General features: G+C 46.0%; 1 protein-coding gene across 2 annotated transcripts in view; it reads left to right on the top strand.

Moving 5' to 3' along the window:
- The first annotated feature begins 358 nt into the window (after positions 1-358).
- Rnf32 (ring finger protein 32) overlaps positions 359-23,250 on the top strand; it is a 31,435-nt gene continuing 8,543 nt past the window's right edge. The window contains exons 1-7 of one of the 2 annotated variants that reach the window (XM_027951300.3): positions 359-560; positions 1,057-1,145; positions 1,900-2,164; positions 6,410-6,552; positions 8,930-8,962; positions 9,496-9,620; positions 9,837-9,945. In XM_027951300.3, coding sequence (XP_027807101.2) covers positions 1,131-1,145; positions 1,900-2,164; positions 6,410-6,552; positions 8,930-8,962; positions 9,496-9,620; positions 9,837-9,945 — 690 coding nt within the window. In that variant the 5' untranslated portion in view covers positions 359-560; positions 1,057-1,130. Of the gene's footprint in view, positions 561-1,053; positions 1,146-1,899; positions 2,165-6,409; positions 6,553-8,929; positions 8,963-9,495; positions 9,621-9,836; positions 9,946-23,250 lie in introns of both variants that reach the window. The other variant, XM_071610661.1, reaches the window with a different exon arrangement.

The following is a 23,250-nucleotide window of genomic DNA, read 5'->3' as shown; positions in this document are numbered from 1 at the left end:
TGGAGGGTAGGTCGGCGGGGCGCGCGAGCGCGCAGGCACAGCCTGGACCCCGAGGGGCCCGCGGCGCTGGGGACGCTCGCAGCCGACCGCAGCGTACAGCCTCACGGGTCCCCGCGCGCTCCCCGCCACACTGGCCAACGGCGCGGCCCCGCGACGCACTGGCGTGGGGTCGTTGGCGCGACGCGCGGGGAGAGGTCGATGCGCGTGCGCAGCGGCGGTGTCCGGCGCGCGTGCGCGCTGAGAGGAGAGCGGACCGGTGTGGGGGGGGGGGGGCATGCGCACCGCGGCCTGTGCCCAGGCGGCGGTTGCTACGGCAACGGCAAGCGCGGCCGACGTACGGCGCGGCCGTGTGGCCGGGGCCCGCGCGGTTCACTAGCGACCAGCGCCTGGCGGCGTCCAGGCCGTGCACTGCGCGGAGCTGGCAGCGACCGCCGCTGCCGTACAGCGTTAAGGCGCGGGGTCCTCCACGGCCCGGCTCTGGGCCCGCCCTCGACGCCTGGGGACTGGATGAGAACCTCCTTCCTGGTCTCTCGATGCAGTGACCGAAGGGACAAGGAAAGGTGACAGCACAACATGAGGGTCCGCCTGCGCTGCCGCTCTCCTGGGTGCCGGTCCTTCGAGAGGCTGCCCAGTGCCGGTGACGGGCCCAGCCCCGGCACGTGCCGGCAGCCGCCGCCCCCGGACGCGCGGGAACGTGCCCCTGGCTCGGCGCTGGGCCTCGGAAACGAGCGCTGCCCAGAGGCCCCTGGGGAGGAGCCGGGACCACCGGCCGGTGCCGGGCACCCGGCTGCCTCCTAGATGAGCGAGCCACATCCCCAGCCCTATTTTGTGTTTAATTTAGAGACAGGGTCTCACTGAGTTGCTTGGCACCTCCCTTTTGCTGAGGCTGGCTTTGAACTCAGCATCCTCCTCCCTCAGCCTCCTGAGCCACTGGGATTATAAGCATGCACCACCCGCCCAACATCAGTTAGACTCTTAATATGTATGTTCCCACAAAATCCATAAGAGCTCTTTATGTACACTCTGATTTTCTGTTCGCTGTGTTTTTTGCAGCAGAATAATGAAAGCAAGGTGATATGGTTTGATGATAGGATTTGTTGAAGCCAAGTCACAACTTTTCCTGATTCAGCATGCTAAAACATAAGGTACACCATCCTTCTTAAAACATACACACGCTTTTACTCATGGGATATATTTTAACTGCGCCTTTTGAGAATGTACAAATAGTATTTGGTGTTTCAGTGAGGAATCGTGAGCAGAGAGGAGAAGCACATGGTGTGGGGCACTGGAAGGTAGAGACAAGTGTTTCTGACAGCTGCCCAGGCATCCCGCATGGGGAACTCGTCCATAGGAGAAATGTATTTTGACCAAAAAAAAAAATATATATATATATATATATATATATATATATATATATATATATATAGGGGGCTGGGGTTGTGGCTCAGTGATATAGCGCTCGCCTAGCATATGTAAGGCACTGGGTTTGATCCTCAGCACCACATAAAAATAAGTAAATAGAAATAAAGTTATCATGTACCTACAACTAAAAAAAAGATTTTTTAAAAAATGCACTGAAGTGCAAGATGCTCTTTAGGATTTGCCTGGAGTCTAATTTAATTAGTATGAAACAGTAGGTTTGTTTAGACATGCATAGGTTTATAGGTCATAATGAATTTATTTACACTATAATTAAGGCTTTAATAATCAAATAAGCAGATATTCCTGTTGTTAACCTTGCTGATGAGCCTGGGGTTGGCTCTGGTATAGAAGCGATGGCTCGAGTTCCTTTGCCAGGTGATTCCATCTCCCGTGCCATCAAGGGCCAGGCCTCATGTTTCTTCCCAATGATACATTACACAGTGCTGTTGTAAATGAGACCTTTTTCCTATTTTTTAGGATCACTCATCTAAAAAAGATAACTTAGCAATCACTGCGGTTGCTTTACAAGATCACATTTTACATGACCTTCAACTTGGAAATCTTTCAATAGCAGATAATTCTAAGACAGAAGTACGAAAGAAAGAGAACAAGGCAAAATCTCTGAAGAGAGATGCAAAAGCAGTAGTAGATACTGGACTTAAAAAACCCACGCACAGCCCCAGGGTAGAAGATCCGGAAAGAGAGTACGTTCTTGATCCCACACCACCGCCGCTGACTTTAGGTAAGCTGATCCGACCGTCCCCACACTGGCTCGTTAGCGCTGATGAACCTGCTGAGTTTAGTAATGGAGGGTTTTTGATACAGAGATCCTGTGCTTACCCAGAAAGGTGTGTATGTATTGAAGCTTACAAACAATGAGGGACAATTTGAACAAGAACATAAAGACAGTAATACTTGGTAGAATGAGAATAAAAAACAGCAGATTGGAAGAAATACCCATTAATCCATACCAATAAATAATTGAATAAATAAATTTTGTAAAAAAAACTCCTGAGAGTGGAATGACAACTAGTTGCAGCTGCCAGGGTGATAGAAAAACCTCCACTTGGTGACCACCACAGGAATGGTCAGCAGCAGAAAGGAATTCAGGGAGAACCATGTGCGGACGGTGGACACTCAGATGGAAAGGCAGTAACACAGTGACCTCGGCACACAGCACCTTCACCCAGCAAATTGTACCAGTAGAGACGACTTCGTGTGCCTCCTGAGAAGAGGTGACTTCACTCTGGGCGCTCTTGCCCAAAATGCACATCTGAATGTGACCATGAGGAAACCTCAGACCCGGATTTCCTGCCAGCACTCTTCAAAAGCCTCCAGAGAAGCAGAGACCTAGAAACTCCCAGATGACAGGAGACTACAGGGACATGATAACTGAACACAATGTGACATCCACTCCGAGATCAGGAAAAGGACATCAGTGAGACAGTGAAATTTAAATGAGGTCTGTCGACTATGCAGTCCAACCCATCTGAGGAGTGTGTTCCCAGACCCCCATGGGTGCCTGAAGTCACAGATAGTACGGAACCCCACATGTAGAGCTTTCCCCCTATACATACAGACCGATGATGAAGTTTGGTTTGCACATTAGGCACAGTAAGCGGTTAGCAGCATGAACAGTAACAGAACAACCGTTACCAGACCCCGTGATAGAAGTTAAGTGGACATGTCTCTCAAAATACTGTCCTGTACTCACCCTAATCTCGTGAGTGACGTTCCTTGACACAGCCCTGGGCCACATTGGTGTCAGGAGCGTCGTCTGCTTTGGGTGACGGCAGATCCTTGAGCCCTGATGATGCCGATGGCTGGGGAGCTCCACGGTTGACAGTTCTTTTTGCTGAACCCTTTGGAGAGCGCTGTAGTGGGAAGTGGTGGCCTCTTTCCTTTTAACTCACTGAGCCATCGCTGTGGGGGTTGGTGACCACTTGAGTGCTGCGCTGCGTGGGAGGACATAGTTCACACTCTCGTCCTTGAGTGTCCTGCCGTGTAAAGCACTTTAGTGAGTTTGGGTGACGTCCGTGCTGCTGGTTCTGCTCCGTTTCTTCCTCCTCTTCCTCTGTCCTTCCACGTCACTGCACGGTGGCAAATGCTTCTCCATCTCCTTGTCTTGCTGCATGAACAATTCTCCTGACTTCGCAGCCGTTCCCAGGAAGCCTTTTAAAACATCCTCCACTTCACTCCCTAAGTTCTTCCAGCGGAGTCTTCCAGCTCTGCCCCACGTCCAGAGTAGGGTCTGCATCACTTGCCGGTCAGAGGTGGTCCCACAGCAGGCACCGGGACGGGTGACGTCCTGGTCCTGTTCATTGGGAAACTGGTTGGAATGAGGCTTTGCTGAGTCCTCTTGTGGCTTTTGTTTCCAAGTCACTTTCTGTTTTAATTAATGTACTTTTGTAACATGTTTTAATAGAGGTAAGAAAAGGCCCTTCTCCTGCTTCCCCTGAGGGTCGTACACAGTTCTGCTGGAGATCTTGACTTCTTGGTTGGTGGAGGGGGAGTAACACATTGGTAGAGATGGGATCTGCTCCACAAATGTGGGGACTCTGTTGTCACTGTCAGCCATCGGTCCTCGACCCCGGGGTTTGCTGAGTAAGTTGCCAGGTCTGCAGGGGTGATCACTGTCTCTTCCCCTCCATTTTTCTGCCCTCTTTTTCCGCTTTCGTCTCTTTTTGCTCTGGCCAGGATTTTCTGAACTGTGTTAAATGTAAGTAGTAATTCTTGGCATTTCCTCTTGTGTCTAACACAACTTCTCAGATTATATGAGGTTTATTCTATGTTGTTTTTCTGGTTAGCCTTTAAAAATGGAGTTTCCCTTTAAACAAGTTTCTGGAGTTTTTTAAAGTCATAAATAGATGTCCTTTATTAACTGCTTTGGGCTTGAAGCTACTGAGATGCTCTTGCTGAGTTTCCTCCTTTGTGAGTCACCCTGATAGACTGGCAAACCTTGTGAGAGTCGAGTGGCGCCCAGTTGTGGTGCTGTCCAGCCATGGTGGATGCTGCACCTAACACTTGCCCAGGAGCTCACGCCTGCGGCCATGGCCCTCGCTGGACCAGGCATGTCCGTGTGCCATCCTTGTCTCATGGGATGGTGGAGGTCACACTAGCGTCCCTCTCTTCAGTACCCCAAAATAACGTGAAATAGGATACGTTCCTGAAAGCCCTGGGTGCCTCACCTGCGAAGCCATCAGGCCTGAGCCTCCGTGGCTCCTTTCTGTGGTGGGTAGGGAGCAGTCGTCAGTTCAGACGTGGGCCGCTGCAGGTGTGGAAGGACCCACTAGAGGAGCGAGTCTTGAGAAGGTGGGGTCAAGTTCGCCAGGACAGCCTTTTCCCTGCCCTGCCACCTTGGGGTGACGGCAGTGACCTGAGTGGACCCAGAGGTTTGTTTCAGGGCCAGGTCCTAGATGGCAGGGGGCAGGCTGGAAAGGCCGGGGACACTTCACCTGACATGAGTCACTGCACTTTGGCATCTACAGATGGACAAGGGAGGGCCAGGCTGCCGTGGCATGCTCGGAGCCTCGACTCATCACAGCTGGCTCTGTAAGCAAGACAGGAGAAAGCTCCCGCCGTGCTGTGGCTCCTCCTGTGCCCCTCACCCTGCCGCCCCCACTCGGCGTCACCTTGGTGGAGCAGTCTTTGGTTGTGTTCTACAGAACCTTACTCTCCCTTCTGTCTGCTTTCCTCTGGAACGTGTTTGGGATGTCCTTTCGCCCTCCTGTCCCCGCAGGGTGAGCTCGCCTTACCCACTCCCAGCCCTCGGTGGAGGGCATTTCCACTGCGAGGTTTCCATGGCCCAGAGCTCCCTCTGCACTGGGAGGAGTCCTCTGTCAGGCCTCCCGCTCTGGGTCTGTGGCCGTCTCTCTGGCCTCCTTCTCTGCAGAGCCCTCATGGGCTGATGTCCATCACTCTTCTGCACAGGACGTGGAGGGATGCCAGCGTCCTGCCCAGGTGTGCTGCTTCTCCACGCCACGCGCTTCCCATGGTGCGTGCGCCCAGGTCTGACGGAGCGGATGCCTGGTGGGTGCTCAGGCAGTGCTGGACAGGGAGTCCCAGGCGGGGATGAGTTGGCAGAGCAGATGTGTGGTTGCTGCACCCTTGTCACGGTCACTGGGGGCAGAAGCAAGTCAAGGTGGAGGAGGAGGTGCCTGACCGTAAATCAGGCAGGACACAGTGAGGAAATTTTTGAAAAAATTAGTACCCTTCAATTTCTCTTCTATAAAATTAAATATCCTGCTTGCCTTGTAGAATTATTGTGAATGCTAAGTAAGATATGGGAGGTTCTTTGTAAAAAATATAAATCACTATTGATAATGTAAGGTACCACAGTGACACATGCACGCCTGTGTTCGTAGCAGCACGGTTCACAACAGCCAAACCACGGAACCAGCCCAGGGGTCCGTCCACGGATGAAGGTAAAGAAAACAGGTGTATGTCCACAATGGAGTTTTTTTTCTTCCATAAATAAGAATGAAATTACATCATTTGCAGGAAGTTGGATGGAACAGGAGACCATTATGTTAAGTGAAATAAGCCAACCTCAGAAGGTCAAGGGTTGTATGTTTTCTCTCATATGAAAGATAGAGAGGAAAAGGGAAAATAAAGGTGGGGCTGCGGGGGGGGCTCATTAAAAACTGAAGGAAGAGCAGTAGGAAAGGAAGGGATGGGGGAGGCGGAGGGGAGGAAGGGAAATAGTGGGGAAGGATATTGGCCAAATTGTGTTGCAGTGCTGTGTGCATGTAGGACCAGGAACAGCCCCAGCACTGTGAATGATCACAGTGCACCAGTAAAGATGATCACCAGCGCAAGTCTAGGGAATGGTTAACCACTGAGTTCTCCGCCTCTGTGGAAACAGCACTGTGTACTGTTCATGGAGTGTGAGCCACGAACGCACTGCCTGTCCTTACTACCATCACGGGGGGGCGGGGGGGGTCCATACTCTGATCATCACCCTCGTTTTTCGCTGTCTTCCCTGCAGCCCAGAAGCTGGGCCTCATTGCGCCTCCCCCGTTGCCACTGTCTTCAGAAGAATGGGAGAGTGTGAAACAGAGGTCCGTCCTGCACGGGGACTCCATGCAGCCGTGCCCCATCTGCAAGGAGGAGTTTGAGCTGCACCCCCAGGTGCGTGGCACGCAGAGGAACAGGTCAGGCTAGGGGCTGCCTTCTCGTCACAGTGAGCCGAGCTGGACGCGCGTGGGATGCCGGGCCAGGCCTGCTCTTTCCAGCCCCGTCCTCCCCTGACCCTTAGAGACGTTCCCCATGTGGCCAGTCAGAGGTGTGTGTGAAGGAGCAGACAGCCTTGTGAGGCAGGTTGTGATTTACTGAATGATGCCAAGTCTCAGGGCAGGAGCATGCGAAACAGGAAGTATTCCGTTGCGTGAGCAGAGATGGCAGGTGGAGGGTGCAGGGAGGCCCGCGAGTCCCAGGGCAGGGGAATGGGCACAAAGGGACTTTAAGTGATTTTGTGAACTGAGTCATAAGAGAGGAGAGAGACTGTGTTTGAATGCCTTCAAAGAACTTGGGGGAGAACCCTAAGAAGGCCGTATCCTTTCATCTTGACTCTTGAACCTGTGGTGCGTGAGCAAGGATCCCACCTGGGTTTGTAAATGGCTCTTGACCAGTGGCCCACTCTGCCTGCTGCTCTGTCGCCTCTGGGCTCTGTCGACTCAGGCTCCCAGAGCGTCCTTGGTACTGACGACTGCCCTTCAGGGACTGTCTGCTGGCCGCAGCACCCTGCTCCCCCAGGACAGACCAGCAGCTGCTGTCAGAGCCAGCGTGGACCCTGGCCTGAGGAGCTCCAGGCTTCCCTGACACCCTGGCACATAGTCTCTAGGGTTAATTTGCTTCAAAAAGTTTAATTATCAACAAGTAAGTTCACAATCATTAGACTTTTGTTCTTCACTAATTTAATTCGCAGGTTATTTGAAACATGCTTATTATATTCCAGTTCTCTATCAGGACCTAATCTCACATACGTGAGTTGAGCATTTTAGAAGAGAGTTTAGAACAACAGATTGCCAGGTAGGACGATTTATAACTCAGTGCTGAGTGTAGCAAGAGAGTTAATAAACCCACGGGGATCTTCCTGGCCTCAGCAACCTCTTTCTTAATTACCCTGTGAACATTTAGCCTGATTGTTCATATGAAGATGGAAAACTCAAAATTAAATATCTTAAAGGGTGTCAGGGTACATCCTGCCCAATATTTCTTCCATTCTGCTCTTCGTTTCTCACTAAATTCTATTATTTTTGTTTATTTTGCATATCTAATCATTATTTCCATGTTAGCATTTTCCCAACACTTTACCATTTCAGAGGGCCTTCCGGTCAGGCTCACAGTTCTGAGGTGGGCACATGCCCACTTAGCAGATGAGGCAGTAATCTAAGTGCTCCACAAGCCAACTGGGAAACATGGGAGAGCCCAGCTAGAATTCAGTCCTGACTTCTAGGCCACTTTAGTCTGTTTACTATCAATCATTAATTTTTTATATCACCAGATGTTTGCCAGTAACGCATATTTGTGGACGTTTACATCTAGAAGTATAATATTTTAAGTCTAGAGAAGTATAGTGTTATTTATTGTTGGTCAATCATCTGTTAATAAAACACCTGATTTTTCTACCAAGAGTGAGTAATTAAGTTCTCGGATGATTTTAAGCACAAATTTATCCAATTTAGACTTATTGTTGACAGGAAGCATCAAGGAAAGGTTTTAAAACTTTCTGAATTCTCTATTTCTTCCTTTGTTCCTATTTAAGAATCATGGCATGAGTGAGGGCAAGGAGGACGGGGCTCTTGAAACAGAGCCTCCCCGCCTCCCAGGGCCTGCATCTGAGACTGGGCCTCCCAGGGCCGTGGGCACTCAGAGACCACTCCTGCTGGTCTCTCTGCTTTTCTTTACTGGGGCTAAGCTCATGTCCTTTGTCCCAGCACATCACTTTTGGTGGGGAATATGGGTCACAGAAAGGTAAGGTTTTCTTGTAAGCACTTTCCCCCACATTTACAAAAGAAAAACTGGGGCTGGGGATATACTCAGTTGGTAGAGTGCTTGCCTCACACGCACAAGGCCCTGGGTTCAACCCCGAGCACCTCAAAAAAGGGAAAAACTGATTCCTTTATCTCCGTGATTTCTTGGTATTTAAGTCTCTCAGATTATATTTCAATAAAGCTGTGATTAAAAGTTAAGTTGGACAAAGCATTCCTCTGCTCCTTCCCACAAGACCTCGCCCTGTGGACGTCTGTCCCTCTCAGCCCCCATCTGCCTGGAAATAGCCCTGTACCCGGCAGCCCCACCCCTAAACCCACTCATCAGCAGGGCAGGCATGAGGCCTGGCTGCCGCGGGGTCACTAGCCGTGTTCTCCTGTGGCCCTGAAACAGAACGGTGTCAGTGACAGTCTGCCTTTCAGTGTCCCAAGTGTAATGCTGCTGCCCTGTAGGCCCTGACAGTCGCCCTTGTAAGGATGCTGTGCTGACTGGCCCCTCTGTCTCCCGCGGACAGGTGCTGCTCTCCTGCTCCCACGTGTTCCACAGGGTGAGTCACCCCCACCCTGCCACACTGCCCCCAGCAGCTTGCTCATCATCTTAGAGCGTCCCCAGAGTTAGCCCTCTGTTTTATCCATGATCACCACTTGGAGTTAGCACTGTGACTGTAGGCCACACTGCAGTTCATCCTGTTTTGAAAGCCATGAATTTTATGTGACAAAAGAACCACAGACATTTGTGCAACAGATTGTCGCAGTGAGGCACATCAGGGTGAGTGACGGACGGCGTGATTCCTGCCGTGGTCTCCGAGGCCAGGCCGTCTTGTACATGGCTGCTGGCCTTACCACCCATAGGTTTTCAGGAGGTTTTGATGTCTCTGCATGTGTATTCTTGTAAAAAGTCATTTTTGGAACAGGTTTCATGAGGAAGGTGTTGACATCTGATGAAACTCCTTCACTTCATAGTCTAAATTGGACTAAGTCTCATAATTATGAGAGAATAGAACACTATAATTATATTAGAAGTAAAAATGTTGTTCATAAGTAATTACTCATAAAATGTTAAATGAAATCTTTTTTGCAGGCATGCCTTCAAGCTTTTGAAAGGTTCACAAATAAAAAAACATGTCCTCTCTGTAGAAAGAACCAGTATCAAACCCGAGTGATCCATGATGGGGCCCGTCTGTTCAAAGCCAAGTGTGCTACCAGGTAAGAGCTCTGCCCAGCTGTGGCCAGCGTCCTGCCAGGTGAGGCGGGTGTCTGGGGCCCCACCTGCTAAGCCTAAAAGCAGAGGGCTTCATGTCTCTGCTGGGTCCTGGTCACCTTGGTCTCCCTTGGGCCTGGCTCAGCACAGGGCTCACAGAAGCACTGAAATGTTTGTGGAAGTCACTTTAAGGCATCAGCGAGCAAACCTGTGTGTTGTAGGATCCAAGCCTGCTGGAGAGGCTACGTGGTTAGAAAGTGGTACAGAAGCCTGAGGAAAGCAGTGCCTCCCACAGATGCCAAGTTAAGGAAGAAGTTCTTCGAAGAAAAGGTAGGCATGGGTCGCTCGTCTCCAATGGTCTCTGTGTGCAGGTGCTCACACCCAGTCCGTAGAGCCAACAGGGGCAGGAGAACTTCGAGGCTTAGTTCATTTTTTAGGGTGTTTAGACGAGTGAAGGCCTGAGAAAACCTACTCTCCTCAGTGGCTCTCCAACCTTGATCATAAAACGACAACAGGTTAGACTGCAAGCAACTTTCGCTTCCCCATTTGGAAACTGGCTTGAGTTTTCACGTCCTGGTAATTCTAAGGGAAGCAGAAGCCAGAGCTGGGAAGGAAGACGGCAGCTCTCTGGCTGGACGCCCCTGGGCTGTGGGCCCCCGGATTGCAGCACGCAGAGCTTCGAACTGCTCTTTACTTCTATTTTTACTGGGCTGGGGGCGGCGCTTATTTAACAATTTCAATGATTTGTGCCTTGTAACAAAGGCCAGGCATGGCAGAGGGGAGGGTGCCCCCAGACCCGGAGCCCACCCGATCCTGCCTTCTTTGTTTGGCCTGGTGGGCACAGGCAGGTCACAGATGCTCCCAGGCCTGCCTCCTGTGTGTGACAGGAGAGGGATTTCAGCTTGCAGTGTCAATCTGAGCCCTGGACAGGTGTTCACAGAGGCCTCGCTCACAGCAGCACTGGGAGTGCCCACTGTGCACTTGGCGTGCTGTCCCAGCTGATGTGCATGGGAAGGGCTTTGGAGCTACTGACACTCTGTGCCTTAGTCAGCTTCATCCGCTAAGCTAACACCACCACAGCGCCCTGTGATCGGCTCTCTGCTGGGCTCCTTGGACTCCCACTTGGACTAACGCGAGGTGGGAGCACGCCTCCCTGTCTGGGGCAGTCCCCTTCCCCATGTGCCCTGGGCCTGGGGCATGGCATAGTAGATCTTTTGCTTTAGGGATAAGGTCTGGGCTCATCACGGCCTGCTGCCAGGTTTCATGTGACTTGGTGTGACCTTGGACGAAAGCTCAGTGTCCTTGTACCTCAAGTGCGGCTTCAGAGACCCCTTTGTTACCTGAGTCATCCCGGAACCACACATGAGTCCTGCAAGCCCTGGCCTCGGTGACGCTAACACAGGATGATCTTGTTCTAATACTGTGCCTCGTCACCTAAGTGTCTGTTTCACAACACAGATGTGAGTGAGGGTAACAGAGCGTCCCATTGCTTACTGTGGTGGACTGTGCTGTCCCCTCTTGGCCTGGGTCCCAGGCTGTGGGAGGTGGGGGCCTGCAGAGGGGAGTAAGGAAGACTGAGGTCCCACTGAACGGGGAGGGAGGCAGGGATGTTTGAGGAAGGGCCACCTTCTGGTGCAAGACCCTCCCCTGCTGTGTGCCACTGGTGGAGAGAAGCTTTCCACCTGCCCACACTGCCTGGTTCTTTTTCAGACATCCCCATTTACAGAAAACACAGCAAATGGGCAAAAGTTCTGACAGGTACTGGATAAAGACTGTGTGAGGCCTGTGCTTCTCTCGGCAGCCCGTCCTTTCTTGTGCAGAGAAAGCAGCAGCAACTTCTTTCTAGGTCTCTGCTCTGGTGCCCGCCCTGGGCCCAGGTTGCAGTGGCAGCACGTTTGCAGCTTTGCAGGCGGGAACAGGTCGGGGCGCCGTGTGTCCAGGCGGTGGCTCTCTGCCCACATGGAGGGGTGCTGTAGCGGGCGTTCTCCCGTCAGGGGATGTGGTCTCCCCTGTGGCTTCAGTCTTCTTGAGCCCACCTTCTTGTGCGTTTTGCAGCAGCAGTCCACGGTCACGCTCCCCCTGGGCCACTCCCCACGGTCAGGCTCCCCCTGGGCCACTCCGCACAGTCAGGCTCTCCCTGGGCCACTCCGCACGGTCAGGCTCCCCCTGGGCCACTACCCACGGTCAGGCTCCCCCTGGGCCACTCTCAGCGCTAGGTTTCTGTTCGTTTATCTGCGATGGACCTCACTGTTGCAGTGCGTAGGTTCCAGGTGACTACTGTCCCAGAGGCAGGAAGGAGCACACGTACGTTGCACGAACTGGTGTGACCGGCCTGGTCTGCACTTGGGGCTGAGATGACCCTGTAAAGTTTGCCAGCTGACAAGAACCCGAGAGGCACAGTCCCTGCCGGGTGTGTGCCCCTGCACTGGGCTGGGGGCACAGGGTTAGGGACAGCAGGAAATGCACCCTCACAGTGATGGCATGTGCCCGCCGCACAGGAGACCCCCGTGCTCCCTGCACCCCGCGCTCACACCTCTGTCCTGCTTCCTCTCCACAGCCCCGTCTGCCGTGGCACTGTGCTACTCACCTGGGCCGGTCCCTGGCAGAGGGGCTTGCTGGAGCAGGTTCTGAGGGAGGCCAGGCCCCTTGTCATGTGGAAGGGAGGGCAGGATAGGGCTGTGTGAATTTGGAGCACTCTGAGGTCCTGCCAGAGCTCGTGGCACACACAGGAGTGTCACAAGTGTCCTGGGAGATCTGCTTTAGACTCCTGACCAGTTCAGAAACCCGCGAGCAGCCAGCCCTTGGTGCTGCAGTTCTCACACCTCCTTTCTGAGCACTGTCCCCTCCCCTGGCCTTAACACATGAGGACTTAAGTCAGGGAGGTGTTCCTGGGGCGAGGTCAGGCTCCGTGTTCCACAGGGTCCTCCCAGCTCCTCAGCCGCTGTCCCAGTCACAGGACTCCTGCAGTGGGGCTTTCTTCCTACCTTTAAGACTTTAAGGCTCCATCAGAGTCCTTCCCTGAGCTATAGAAACACAAGGGACCGTTACCTATAGTTTAAAGGTCAGCCTGTTCAGGAATCTGAGGGCTCTGAGGGCCTTACTGAATTCACCATGACCAAGGCGTCCTGTGACTGGCCTGAGGGTGGCTCAGACTATCTGTTTGATGTCATCTCTGGGTGTGTCTATGAGGACACAAGCAAGATTAGCATCTGAGTCTGTAGAATTAGAGAAATAAGTCACCCTTCCCAGCGAGGGTGGGCAGTAGCCAGAGCAGAACAAAATGGCGGAAGAAGGACAATCGCTTGGAACAAATAGTTAAAACAAAAAAATGGACTCGGCAGCTCAGGAGGCTGAGGCCAGAGGACCACAGTTTTGAGGCCAGCCTCAGAAACTTAGCAAAGCCATAAGCAACTTAGAAAGACCCTGTCTCAAAATAAAAAGGGCTGGGATGTGGCTCAGCGGTCAAATACCTCTGTGTTTAATCCCTGCTACCAAAACAAACAAATGGAGACAATATGTTTGGAGGAAAGCATTACAAAATGAATTCATGATCTGAGAGAGAAAGGACTTTTCTGAATGTGTTTTTGCATAAGCCATTAAGGAAATGATAACAAGATAAAATTTCAAAACTTCTTTATAGGGGGATAAAAATTAAAAGATGACCACGTCAGGGAAATGTCTGTGAGCATACATGTCTTTAAACATTTCCGTAATACACTGTGACAAGCAGTCTGCAGAAGAGGGACTGCGGTACAAGCTACGGTGGGGGGTGTCCAGCCTTCCTGTGGTTAAAACGAAAGGTAAGAACCCGCCTCACCAGAGAGGCAAGAACTGGAAAGCAAGGTGATGACGTTCCAGCCCAGAGGCAGAGGGGGAAGGGACGTCCTGATGACCGTCCCTGGAGTGCTCAGAGTTGCCCTTACATGCCCGATACAGCCACGTTTCCAGAGGAAGAGCACGAGCTGCCAGAGAGGCTCCCACTGAGGATACCTGGGTGACCACTGCACAGCAGCCACAGAGCCCCAGGTGGACGTGCAGAAAGGAAGATTTTCAAGATAAGTGGAAAAGCAACGTGTGGAAAATTTGATAGAATTTTTTTAAACATAAATGAGAAAAAAGTGAATCTGAATAATCTTTAGGACAATATAGTAGCGATCTTAACAGTAGTTTTCTGTACAGAAAAATGGGAAGACGAGGTCAGGAAGAGAATTGCCTTTTGTTTAAGCCTTTGTGGACTTTCTGACCTTATACACATAGTGTGAATTTTGTTTCCTTCATCAACAATTATCTGTAGAGAAAATTTGTGTTCTCTGCTTTTTCTGCTTGGTATATTTCTATATTAAATAAAAAAATTATCTAATGTTAAAAACTATTCCAGCAAAAGTCAGGAAAAGGGAAAAAGGCAGCAAGGAAGAGTGATCAATAGAAGGTAAGATGACAGAGTAAAACAGCAGTAACAGACATGACCGGGACAGACTTCCCTGTCTCATAGCAAACTCTTGGAGAACAAAATGAAACAAAAATGCTCCGTATAAAGGCATGCTCACCACAACCATGCCAGCGACCAAGACGAGATCCCATGAAAATCAAAATAGCATAATTGAATGTTAAATAATGTATTTTGAAATTTAAACTCTAAATTCTGATGTTCATGACCAGAATACCAGTCTTATTTGGTGAATAGCTAAAGCTATTCTTAGAGGCAAATTAGTAGTGTCAGATAGAATTATTACTAAGCACAAAATATTAACAACAATGAACCACTTGTCCAAGTCAGAAATCTGGAAAACAACACTGAACTTTCTCTTAGATGAAGGAAGTAGACAATATAAAGATAAAATAGATATTAGGAAAAAAGCAAAGCTGGTGGATGAGCTGTATTTGGGGGGAATACTTTGAGACAAATATGTCACCAGAGTTTAAAAATACTATAAAACCATTTCATGGGACCCAAAGCCCGTGGTTCTGGCACACACACGGCTCTCAAGCGGCTTAGCAAAATCACCTATCAGCACCTCTGCAGAACTCCAGAATGTGCCCCACTCCCACGCAGGTCACTCGGCTGCTGCCTACTCACAGCACAAGGTCATCACCCAGCTCCCCCCACCTCACCAGACACCCCAGTGCTGCAAGCAGACCAAATCCATCTTGGAAAAACCTTTCTCGCCATATTTGGTGGGTGTGGCTATCAGATCAGGTCTCCATCTGAGCAGCATGTCGTCCTATGCCCGACCCTCAGTTCATCGTCCACCGCCAGAGACTGTAAACCTTTTTATGAGATTACTGATTATATTTTAAATAATAATTGATCCAACATTTCTGGACATTGAGACCAAACTGTACATGTCTTAATAACAACAGTTTGTTCATAAGTGATGCATTGTTGATATTGGGATCTGTTAACATCGTCCTTCCCCACAAAGGAGGGATCTTGGAACCCTACACGAGCACTACAAATCTATAGGGTGAAAACAATAACACACCAGACCCACAGAGGTGGAAAGGAAGACACATGAACAATATGAAAAGATAAGGGAAGAAAGTGCCACAAACAAATTAAACAACACATCATTAGAATCATTGGCAGCTACAGCAGAAAAAAAATGACAGAAAAAGATTTCAGGATATACATGGTTAAAATGTTCTGTGAACTCAAAGAAACATAAGAGAACAAATACAGGCAGTGAAAGATCACTTTGACAATGAGCTACATAAACAAATCCAAAAAGCAAAATATCACCTCAACAGGGCAGTAGAGGTTCTATAAAAACACCAAACAGAAATACTTGAAATTAAAGAAATAATAAACCAAATTAAAAACTCAAATGAAAGCATCACCAACAGAGTAGACCACTTAGAAGATAGGACATCAGACAATGAAGATCAAATAAATCATCTTGAAAAGAACATAGACCACGCGGCAAAAATGATAAGAAACCACGAGCAGAACATTCAAGAAATACGGGATATCCTAAAAATACCAAATTTAAGAGTTATTGGGATAGAGGAAGGCATAGAGGTCCAAACCAAATGGATGAACAATCTATTCAATGAAATAATATGAGAAAACTTTCCAAACATGAAGAATGAATTGGAAATCCAAATTCAAGAAGTCTACAGGACGCCGAATGTGCAGAATCACAACAGATCCACACCAAGGCACATAATAATGAAAATGCCCAACATACAGAATAAGGAGAGAATTTTAAAAGCCACAAGAGAAAGGAATCAGATTACATATAAAGGGAAAACCAATTAGGATAATGGCAGATTTTTCAACACAGACCCTGAAAGCTAGAAGATCCTGGAACAACATATATCAAGCGCTGAAAGATAATGGGTGCCAACCAAGAACTTGTATCCAGCAAAACTAAGCTTTAGATTTGAAGATAAAATAAAAACCTTCCACAATAAACAAAAGTTAAAAGAATTTATAGCTAGAAAAACCAGCATTACAAAATATTCTTGGCAAAATATTTCATGAAGAGGAAATGAAAAATAACAATGAAAATCAGCAGAGGGAGGTATACACTAAAGGAAAAACTATCAAAGAGGAAAACCAAGTCAAGTAAACAAATATGGCTGGGAATACAAATCATGTCTCAATAATAACCCTGAATGTTAATGGCTTAAACTCACCAATCAAAAGACATAAGCTAGCTGATTGGATTAAAAAAAAGACTCAACAATATGCTGCCTTCAGGAGACTCATCTGATAGGAAAAGACATCCACAGACTGAAGGTGAAATGTTGGGAAAAATCATACCACTCACATGGACTGCAGAAGCCAACAGGGGTTTCCATCCTTGTATCAAAGTAGACCTCAAGCCAAAATTGATCAAAAAGGATAAAGATAGACATTACATACTGCTCAAGGGAACCATATACCAACAAGACATATCAATTATAAATATATATGCCCCAAGCAATGGAGCATCTATGTTTATCAAACAAACTCTTCTCAAGTTCAAAGAGTCAAACTGACCTCAACACAGTAATCTTGGGTGACTTTAACACACCTCTCTCACCACTGGATGGATCTTCTAAACAAAAGTTGAATAAAGAAACTATAGAACTTAATAACACAATCAATAATTTAGACTTAACTGACATATATAGAATATTTCAACCTGCATCAAGATACACTTCTTAGCAGCACATGGATCCTTCTCTAAAATAGACCATATATTATGCCACAAAGCAACTCTTAGCAAATACAAAAAGTAGAGATACTACCATGCATTTTATCAGATCATAATGGAATGAAATTAGAAATCAATGACAAAATAAAAAACAAAAATTTCTCCATCACCTGGAGACTAAACAATATGCTACTGAAAGAACAATGGGTTAAAGAAGACATCAAAGAGGAGATTAAAAATTCTTAGAAGTAAATGAGAACATAGACACAACATATTGAAATCTCTGGGACACTATGAAAGCAGTAATAAGAGGAAAATTCATTACATGGAATTCATTCCGTAAAAGAAGAAAAAGTCAACAAATAAATGACGTCACACTACATCTCAAAGCCCTAGAAAAAGAACAAGCCAGCAGCAAAAGCAGACTCAGAAGGCAAGAAATAATTAAAAATAGAGATGAAATCGAAACAAAAGAAACAATTGAAAAAATTGACAAAACTAAAAGTTGGTTCTTTGAAAAACTAAATAAGATTGACAGACCCTTAGCTACACTAATAAAGAGAGGGAGAGAGAAAACTCAAATCACCAACATATGCGATGAAAAAGGTAATATCACAACAGACACTACAGACATACAGAAGATAATTAGAAATTATTTTGAAAACTTGTACTTCAATAAAATAGAAGACACTGAAGGCACCGACAAATTTCTTAAGTCATACAATTTGCCCAGATTTGAGTCAGGAAGATATACACAATTTAAACAGATCAATATCAAGTGAGGAAATAGAAGATGCCATCAGAAACTTACCAACCAAGAAAAGCCCAGGACCGGATGGACACACAGCAGAGTTCTCCAAGACCTTTAAAGAAGAACTAATACCAATACTCTTCAATTTATTTCAGGAAATAGAAAAAAGAGACAGTAATTCCAAACTCATTCTATGAGGCCAATATCACCCTGATCCCAAAACCAGGTAAAGACACATCAAAGAAAAGAAAACTTCAGACCAATCTCTCTAATGACCATAGATGCAAAAATTCTCAATAAAATTCTGGTGAATTGAATACAAAAACATATCAAAAAGATTGTGCACCATGATCAAATGGGATTCATCCCAGGGATGCAAGGCTGGCTCAACATATGGAAACCAATAAATGTAATTCATCACAATAATAGACTCAAAGAGAAGAATCATATGTTTATCTCGATAGACACAGAAAAAGCATTTGACAAAATATAGCACTCCTTTATGTTCAAAATACTAGAAAAACTAGGGATAACAGGAACATATCTCAACATCATAAAGGCTATCTATGCTAAACCTGAGGCCAACATCATTCTATATGGAGAAAATTTGAAGGCATTCCCTCTAAAAACTGGAACAAGACAGGGATGCCCTCTTTCACCACTTCTATTCAACATAGTTCTTGAAACACTGGCAAGAGCAATTAGACAGATGGAAGAAATTAAAGGGATATGTATAGGAAAAGAAGAACTTAACTTAGCACTATTTGCTGATGATATGATTCTATACCTAGAAGACCCAAAAAATTCCACCAGAAAACTTCTAGAACTAGTAAATGAATTCAGTAAAGTAGCAGGATATAAAATCAACACCCATAAATCAAAGGCATTTCTGTATATCAGTGACAAATTCTCTGAGAAGGAAATGAGGAAGACTGCCCCATTCACAATATCCTCAAAAAAAAAAAAAAAATAAGACACTTGGGAATCAACGAAAGAGGTGAAAGACCTCTACAGTGAAAACTACAGAACCTAAAGAGAGAAATCAAAGAAGACCTTAGAAGATGGAAACATATACCTTGCTCTTGGATAGGCAGAATTAATATTATCAAAACGACCATACTACCTAAAGCACTATACAATTTAATGCAATTCCGATCAAAATTCCAATGGCGTTCCTCATAGAAATAGAAAAAGTAATCATGAAATTCATCTGGAAAAATAAGAGACCCAGAATAGCAATCCTTAGAAAGAAGAGTAAAGCTCTACCAGACCTTAAACTATACTACAGAGCAATACTAACAAAATAGCATGGTATTGGCACCAAAACAGACTCATAGACCAGTGGTACATAATAGAGGACACAGAGACTAACCCACAAAATTACAATTATATTAGACAAAAGTGTCAAAGACATGCATTGGAGAAAGGATAACATCTTCAACAAATGATGCTGGGAAAACTGGAAATCCATATGCAACAAAATGAAATTAAACCCCTATCTCTCACCATGCACAAAACTCCAATGGATCAAGGACCTCGGAATTAAACCAGAGACTCTGCGTCTATTAAAAGAAAAAGTAGGCCCTAATCTTCATCATGTGGGATTAGGCCCCAACTTCCTTAATAAGACTCCTATAGTGCAAGAATTAAAACCAAGAATCAATAAATGGGATGGAATCAAACTAAAAAGCTTTTTCTCAGCAAAAGAAAAAGGTGAACAGAGAGCCTACATCCTGGGAGCAAATTTTTACCCCTCACACATCAGATAGAGCACTAATCTCTAGGGTATATAAAGAACTCAAAAAGCTAAGCACTGAAAAAACAAATAACCCAATCAACAAATGGGCCAAGGACCTGAACAGACACTTCTCAGAGGAGGACATACAATCAGTCAACAAATATATGAAAAAATGCTCACCATCTCTAGCAATCAGAGAAATGCAAATCAAAACCACTCTAAGATAGCATCTCACTCCAGTCAGAATGGCAGCCATGATGAAGACAAACAACAACAAGTGCTGGTGAGGATGTGGGAAAAAAGGCACACTCAGACACTGCTGGTGGGACTGCAAATTAGTGCAGCCAATATGGAAAGCAGTATGGAGATTCCTTGGGAATCTGGGAATGGAGCCACCATTTGACCCAGCTATCCCTCTCCTCGGTCTATACCCAAAAGACTTAAAAACAGCGTACTACAGGGACACAGCCACATCAATGTTTAGAGCAGCAAAATTCATAATAGCTAAACTGTGGAGCCAACCTAGATGCCCTTCAATAGATGAATGGATAAAAAAAAAATGTGGAATATACACACAATGGAATTTTACTCAGCATTAAAAGAGAACAAAATCATGGCATTTGCAGGTAAATGGATGGAGTTGGAGAAGATAATGCTAAGTGAAGTTAGCCAATCCCAAAAAACAAATGCTGAATGTTTTCCCTGATATAAGGAGGATGATTTATAATGGGGTAGAGAGGGGAACATGGGAGGAATAGATGAATTCTAGATAGGGCAGAGGGGTGGGAGGGAAAGGGAGGAGGCAAGGGATTAGCAAGGTTGGTGGAATGTGATGGACATCATTATCCAGAGTACATGTATGAAGACTCGAATTGGGTGTCAATCTACTTTAGGTACAAACAGATATGAAAAATTGTAGTATATATGTGTAATAAGAATTGTAATGCAAAAAAAAAAAAACAAAGTACATGAATAAAGACATGAATTGGCGTGAAACATACTTTATATACAAAGATATGAAAAATTGTGCTCTGTATGTGTAATAAGAACTGTAATGCATTCCACAGTCGTGTATTTTAAAAAATAAAATCAATTTAATAAATTTTTTAAAAAACCATTTCATGAAACAGAATGCAGACATACAGAAAAGGAGGGTACCCAGTAATCATTTTAAAATTAGAAGGCTATTTTTTATAACTTTATGTCATTAAAGCTGAAAATGTAATTGAAATCATTTCCTATAAAAATAACAAACATAGAAATAAATTTAAAATATGACAGAAAAATTATAAGCATCCCAATTTTTATTGATAAGACATCAAAATTTAACAGCCGTTCCTAATCCTGGCAGTCAGCACCAGAGCCAGGTGAGATTTCCTTGTGACAAAGTCTGTGTAGGAGACTAAAGGCACCTGTTTCCCATGGTGAAGCCCTAGAGATACAAAACGAGCCCCCTGTCAGCGCACCTGGCCAGGCTTTGCTGGAAAGCAGCACGGGAGACAAGACAGTGCCCATGTTTATGGGTCAACACGTAGCACATTTATGACGTCATCGTTTCCTGAAAAATAGCAATAATCAGAAATAAAACTCAATGAGAAATGATCACTTTCCTCGTAGTTGACACCAAGACCAAACTGAAAGAGGAAGTGCATGGCTTAAGACAGATTTTCTTCTAATGAAATAAAAGACTTGCATAAAATGGTGAATGCAAACAAAAGTGTCTGTTTTCTCCAGATTATATGAACTCCGTATCCTTTTTAACTCACCAAAGAGTAGGCTTGACCATGCACTTGGAATTTTACAGGTGAATTCTAAAGATTATCTCATCAAGTACAAAGAGCTAAACATTTTTTAGAAGAAAGATTAATGATCCTTGCTAGATATCTATCTATGCATCTATCTATCTATCTATCTATCTATCTATATATATATATATATATATATATATATATTTGGCAACTAAGATTCTTATGAAATAATAGAAAATTGATAAGCTGTAGAAAGTTGCATGTATCAGCCTAGAGGAATTCTTAGTCTGCATTCGGGGACATTTCAGGTGAGTTGAGAAAGGCAGTCCATGTAGGGGGGAAAGGGAGCATCCCTTCACACCACCTCCCCAGAAGAGTGTCACGTGCATTAGCACTTGAATAAATGAAATGTCCGGAGCCAAGGACAGCTTCCTGGGTGCTGTGCTTTGTTAGGCAGTGGCGTCACCAGCCAGCATCCTCACAGCAGAGGATGGAAGAGCCTGTGTTCAGGGGCCCTGCGTGGTGGTGCCCCTGCTCCAGTAGGCTGGTACCAAGGAAGGGGTGCAACTGGTCCTTGGCAAGGCAAAGTGGTCATCTTTATTTTTAGCAAGATAATAAAAGTAAGTTTTAGTAAAAGTGGAATATTTCTTTATGTACCAATGTTTGGGGTTGCAACTGTTTTCTTGTGCTTTTTTAAATCCTTCTGTCCCATCATCCCAAATGATATGGGACACCCATCAGAACTTAAATTGAGCGACACATATTACCAAATATACGGTAACTTTGAAGTAAGTTATTACTTTTATTGAATTAACTGAACACTTGGGACTTAATGAGTTTTAAAATTGCATCATACAGTGAAGTATTTCACAGCTGTCTGAACATTACAAGCAACCCAGTAACAAATGCTATAAACGCAACTTGACCAGCGCCCTGTGCTGGCAGGGTCCACTCTCATCACCGGGCAGCACCACAGTACCGCTGGCCCAGGGTACGCCACCTTAGGGAATCGTTAGACATGTCTGGTAATGATAGAGACGGGATTTTATTATTTTCATCAAGGAACAAACTTGTGCTTCAGTAAAAAGAGTTTGAAACTTTTTTTTCTTTACAGTTTATTTTCCTTTAAAAACCTATAAAATACTTTGCTTAATATGAGGTTGTAAATGAAGTGAGGATTTAAGATCTAGATGTCACGAATTAAGATATTCAGACTGAGAACATTATTGCCGGTCTTATGTTCTTTTATTCATTCTTTTACTTCTGAAAGTTCTTTTCAGAACCAAAATATGCAATAAAGTAAGGAGTCCAGCTTTAGCTGAGCCAGGGATGCTATCTGTAGGCTTCCTAGTAATTGCTTCCACTAAAAGGAATAAGTCCAAGGCCAGCAGGGACAGGGCTCTGTCGAGGCTCCTTTGGGCAGCAGACCGCTCTGCCACCATGTCTGTGTGTCTGTGAGTGGGGGAGCTCACCACGGTCCAGGCCTGCTCACTGCTGCCCTTGCACAGCTGCAGTGTGTGCGGGAGCAACCCACAGTTCTCTGCAGTCAGAGAAGTACTGAAGATCAAAGGTCTGAATTTTAGAAACTGGACATTTTACAAAATGGGATGTGACTAGTTGTTAGTTATGTGTCGGTGACCACAGTTCTTGAGTCGGAGTGGCATGTGAAACCACCAGCCACATTTCTAAGCTAATCTCCATTCTCACCGCTGGTGAAAGTTAAACTGAGGCAAATTCATTTTATTTTTAATTTTTAAAAAATGAAATTGCCAATTACTAGGAGAAATAAACCATGTGGCACATTTGAAAGGTAGGTAGATAATGTTGGAGAAATGGCAGCTGAGCTTCCTGTCTCTAAACAGCCCCTCTCACTCCTGCATCTCGGGGGCTTCCAGACTTTGAGATCTTAGAAGTGTGACAGAAATCTGGGGCTTCAACAAGTCCTACCAACTTTTTATTTTACCAAACAGGAGTTGTATAAAACCCAAACACCATATACTCTCAGGATCATTTAGTAAAAGAGCCTTTAGCCTGGCAGGTGGCAAGGCCGTGCCCGGCCCTGCACACACTTACCTTCACCCATGTTCCAGCCTTGACTTTAACTTTCCTCTGCTGCATGAGAGTCAACGCTTCTCTTTGCTTCACTTAGGAATTACTGGTTTGGGTCAAAGATAAATCACCTTCAGGGAAAAGGAAGTACAGCCAATAGAAAACGGGAAAGAGGATCATAATCTGTGTGATAGTTTTAACGCAATA

Source organism: Marmota flaviventris, chromosome 1 (assembly GCF_047511675.1).
Source record: "Marmota flaviventris isolate mMarFla1 chromosome 1, mMarFla1.hap1, whole genome shotgun sequence".
Taxonomy (NCBI): domain Eukaryota; kingdom Metazoa; phylum Chordata; class Mammalia; order Rodentia; family Sciuridae; genus Marmota; species Marmota flaviventris.
Note: the sequence above shows the minus strand (reverse complement) of the source record. Positions and strands in the feature narration are given on the sequence as shown.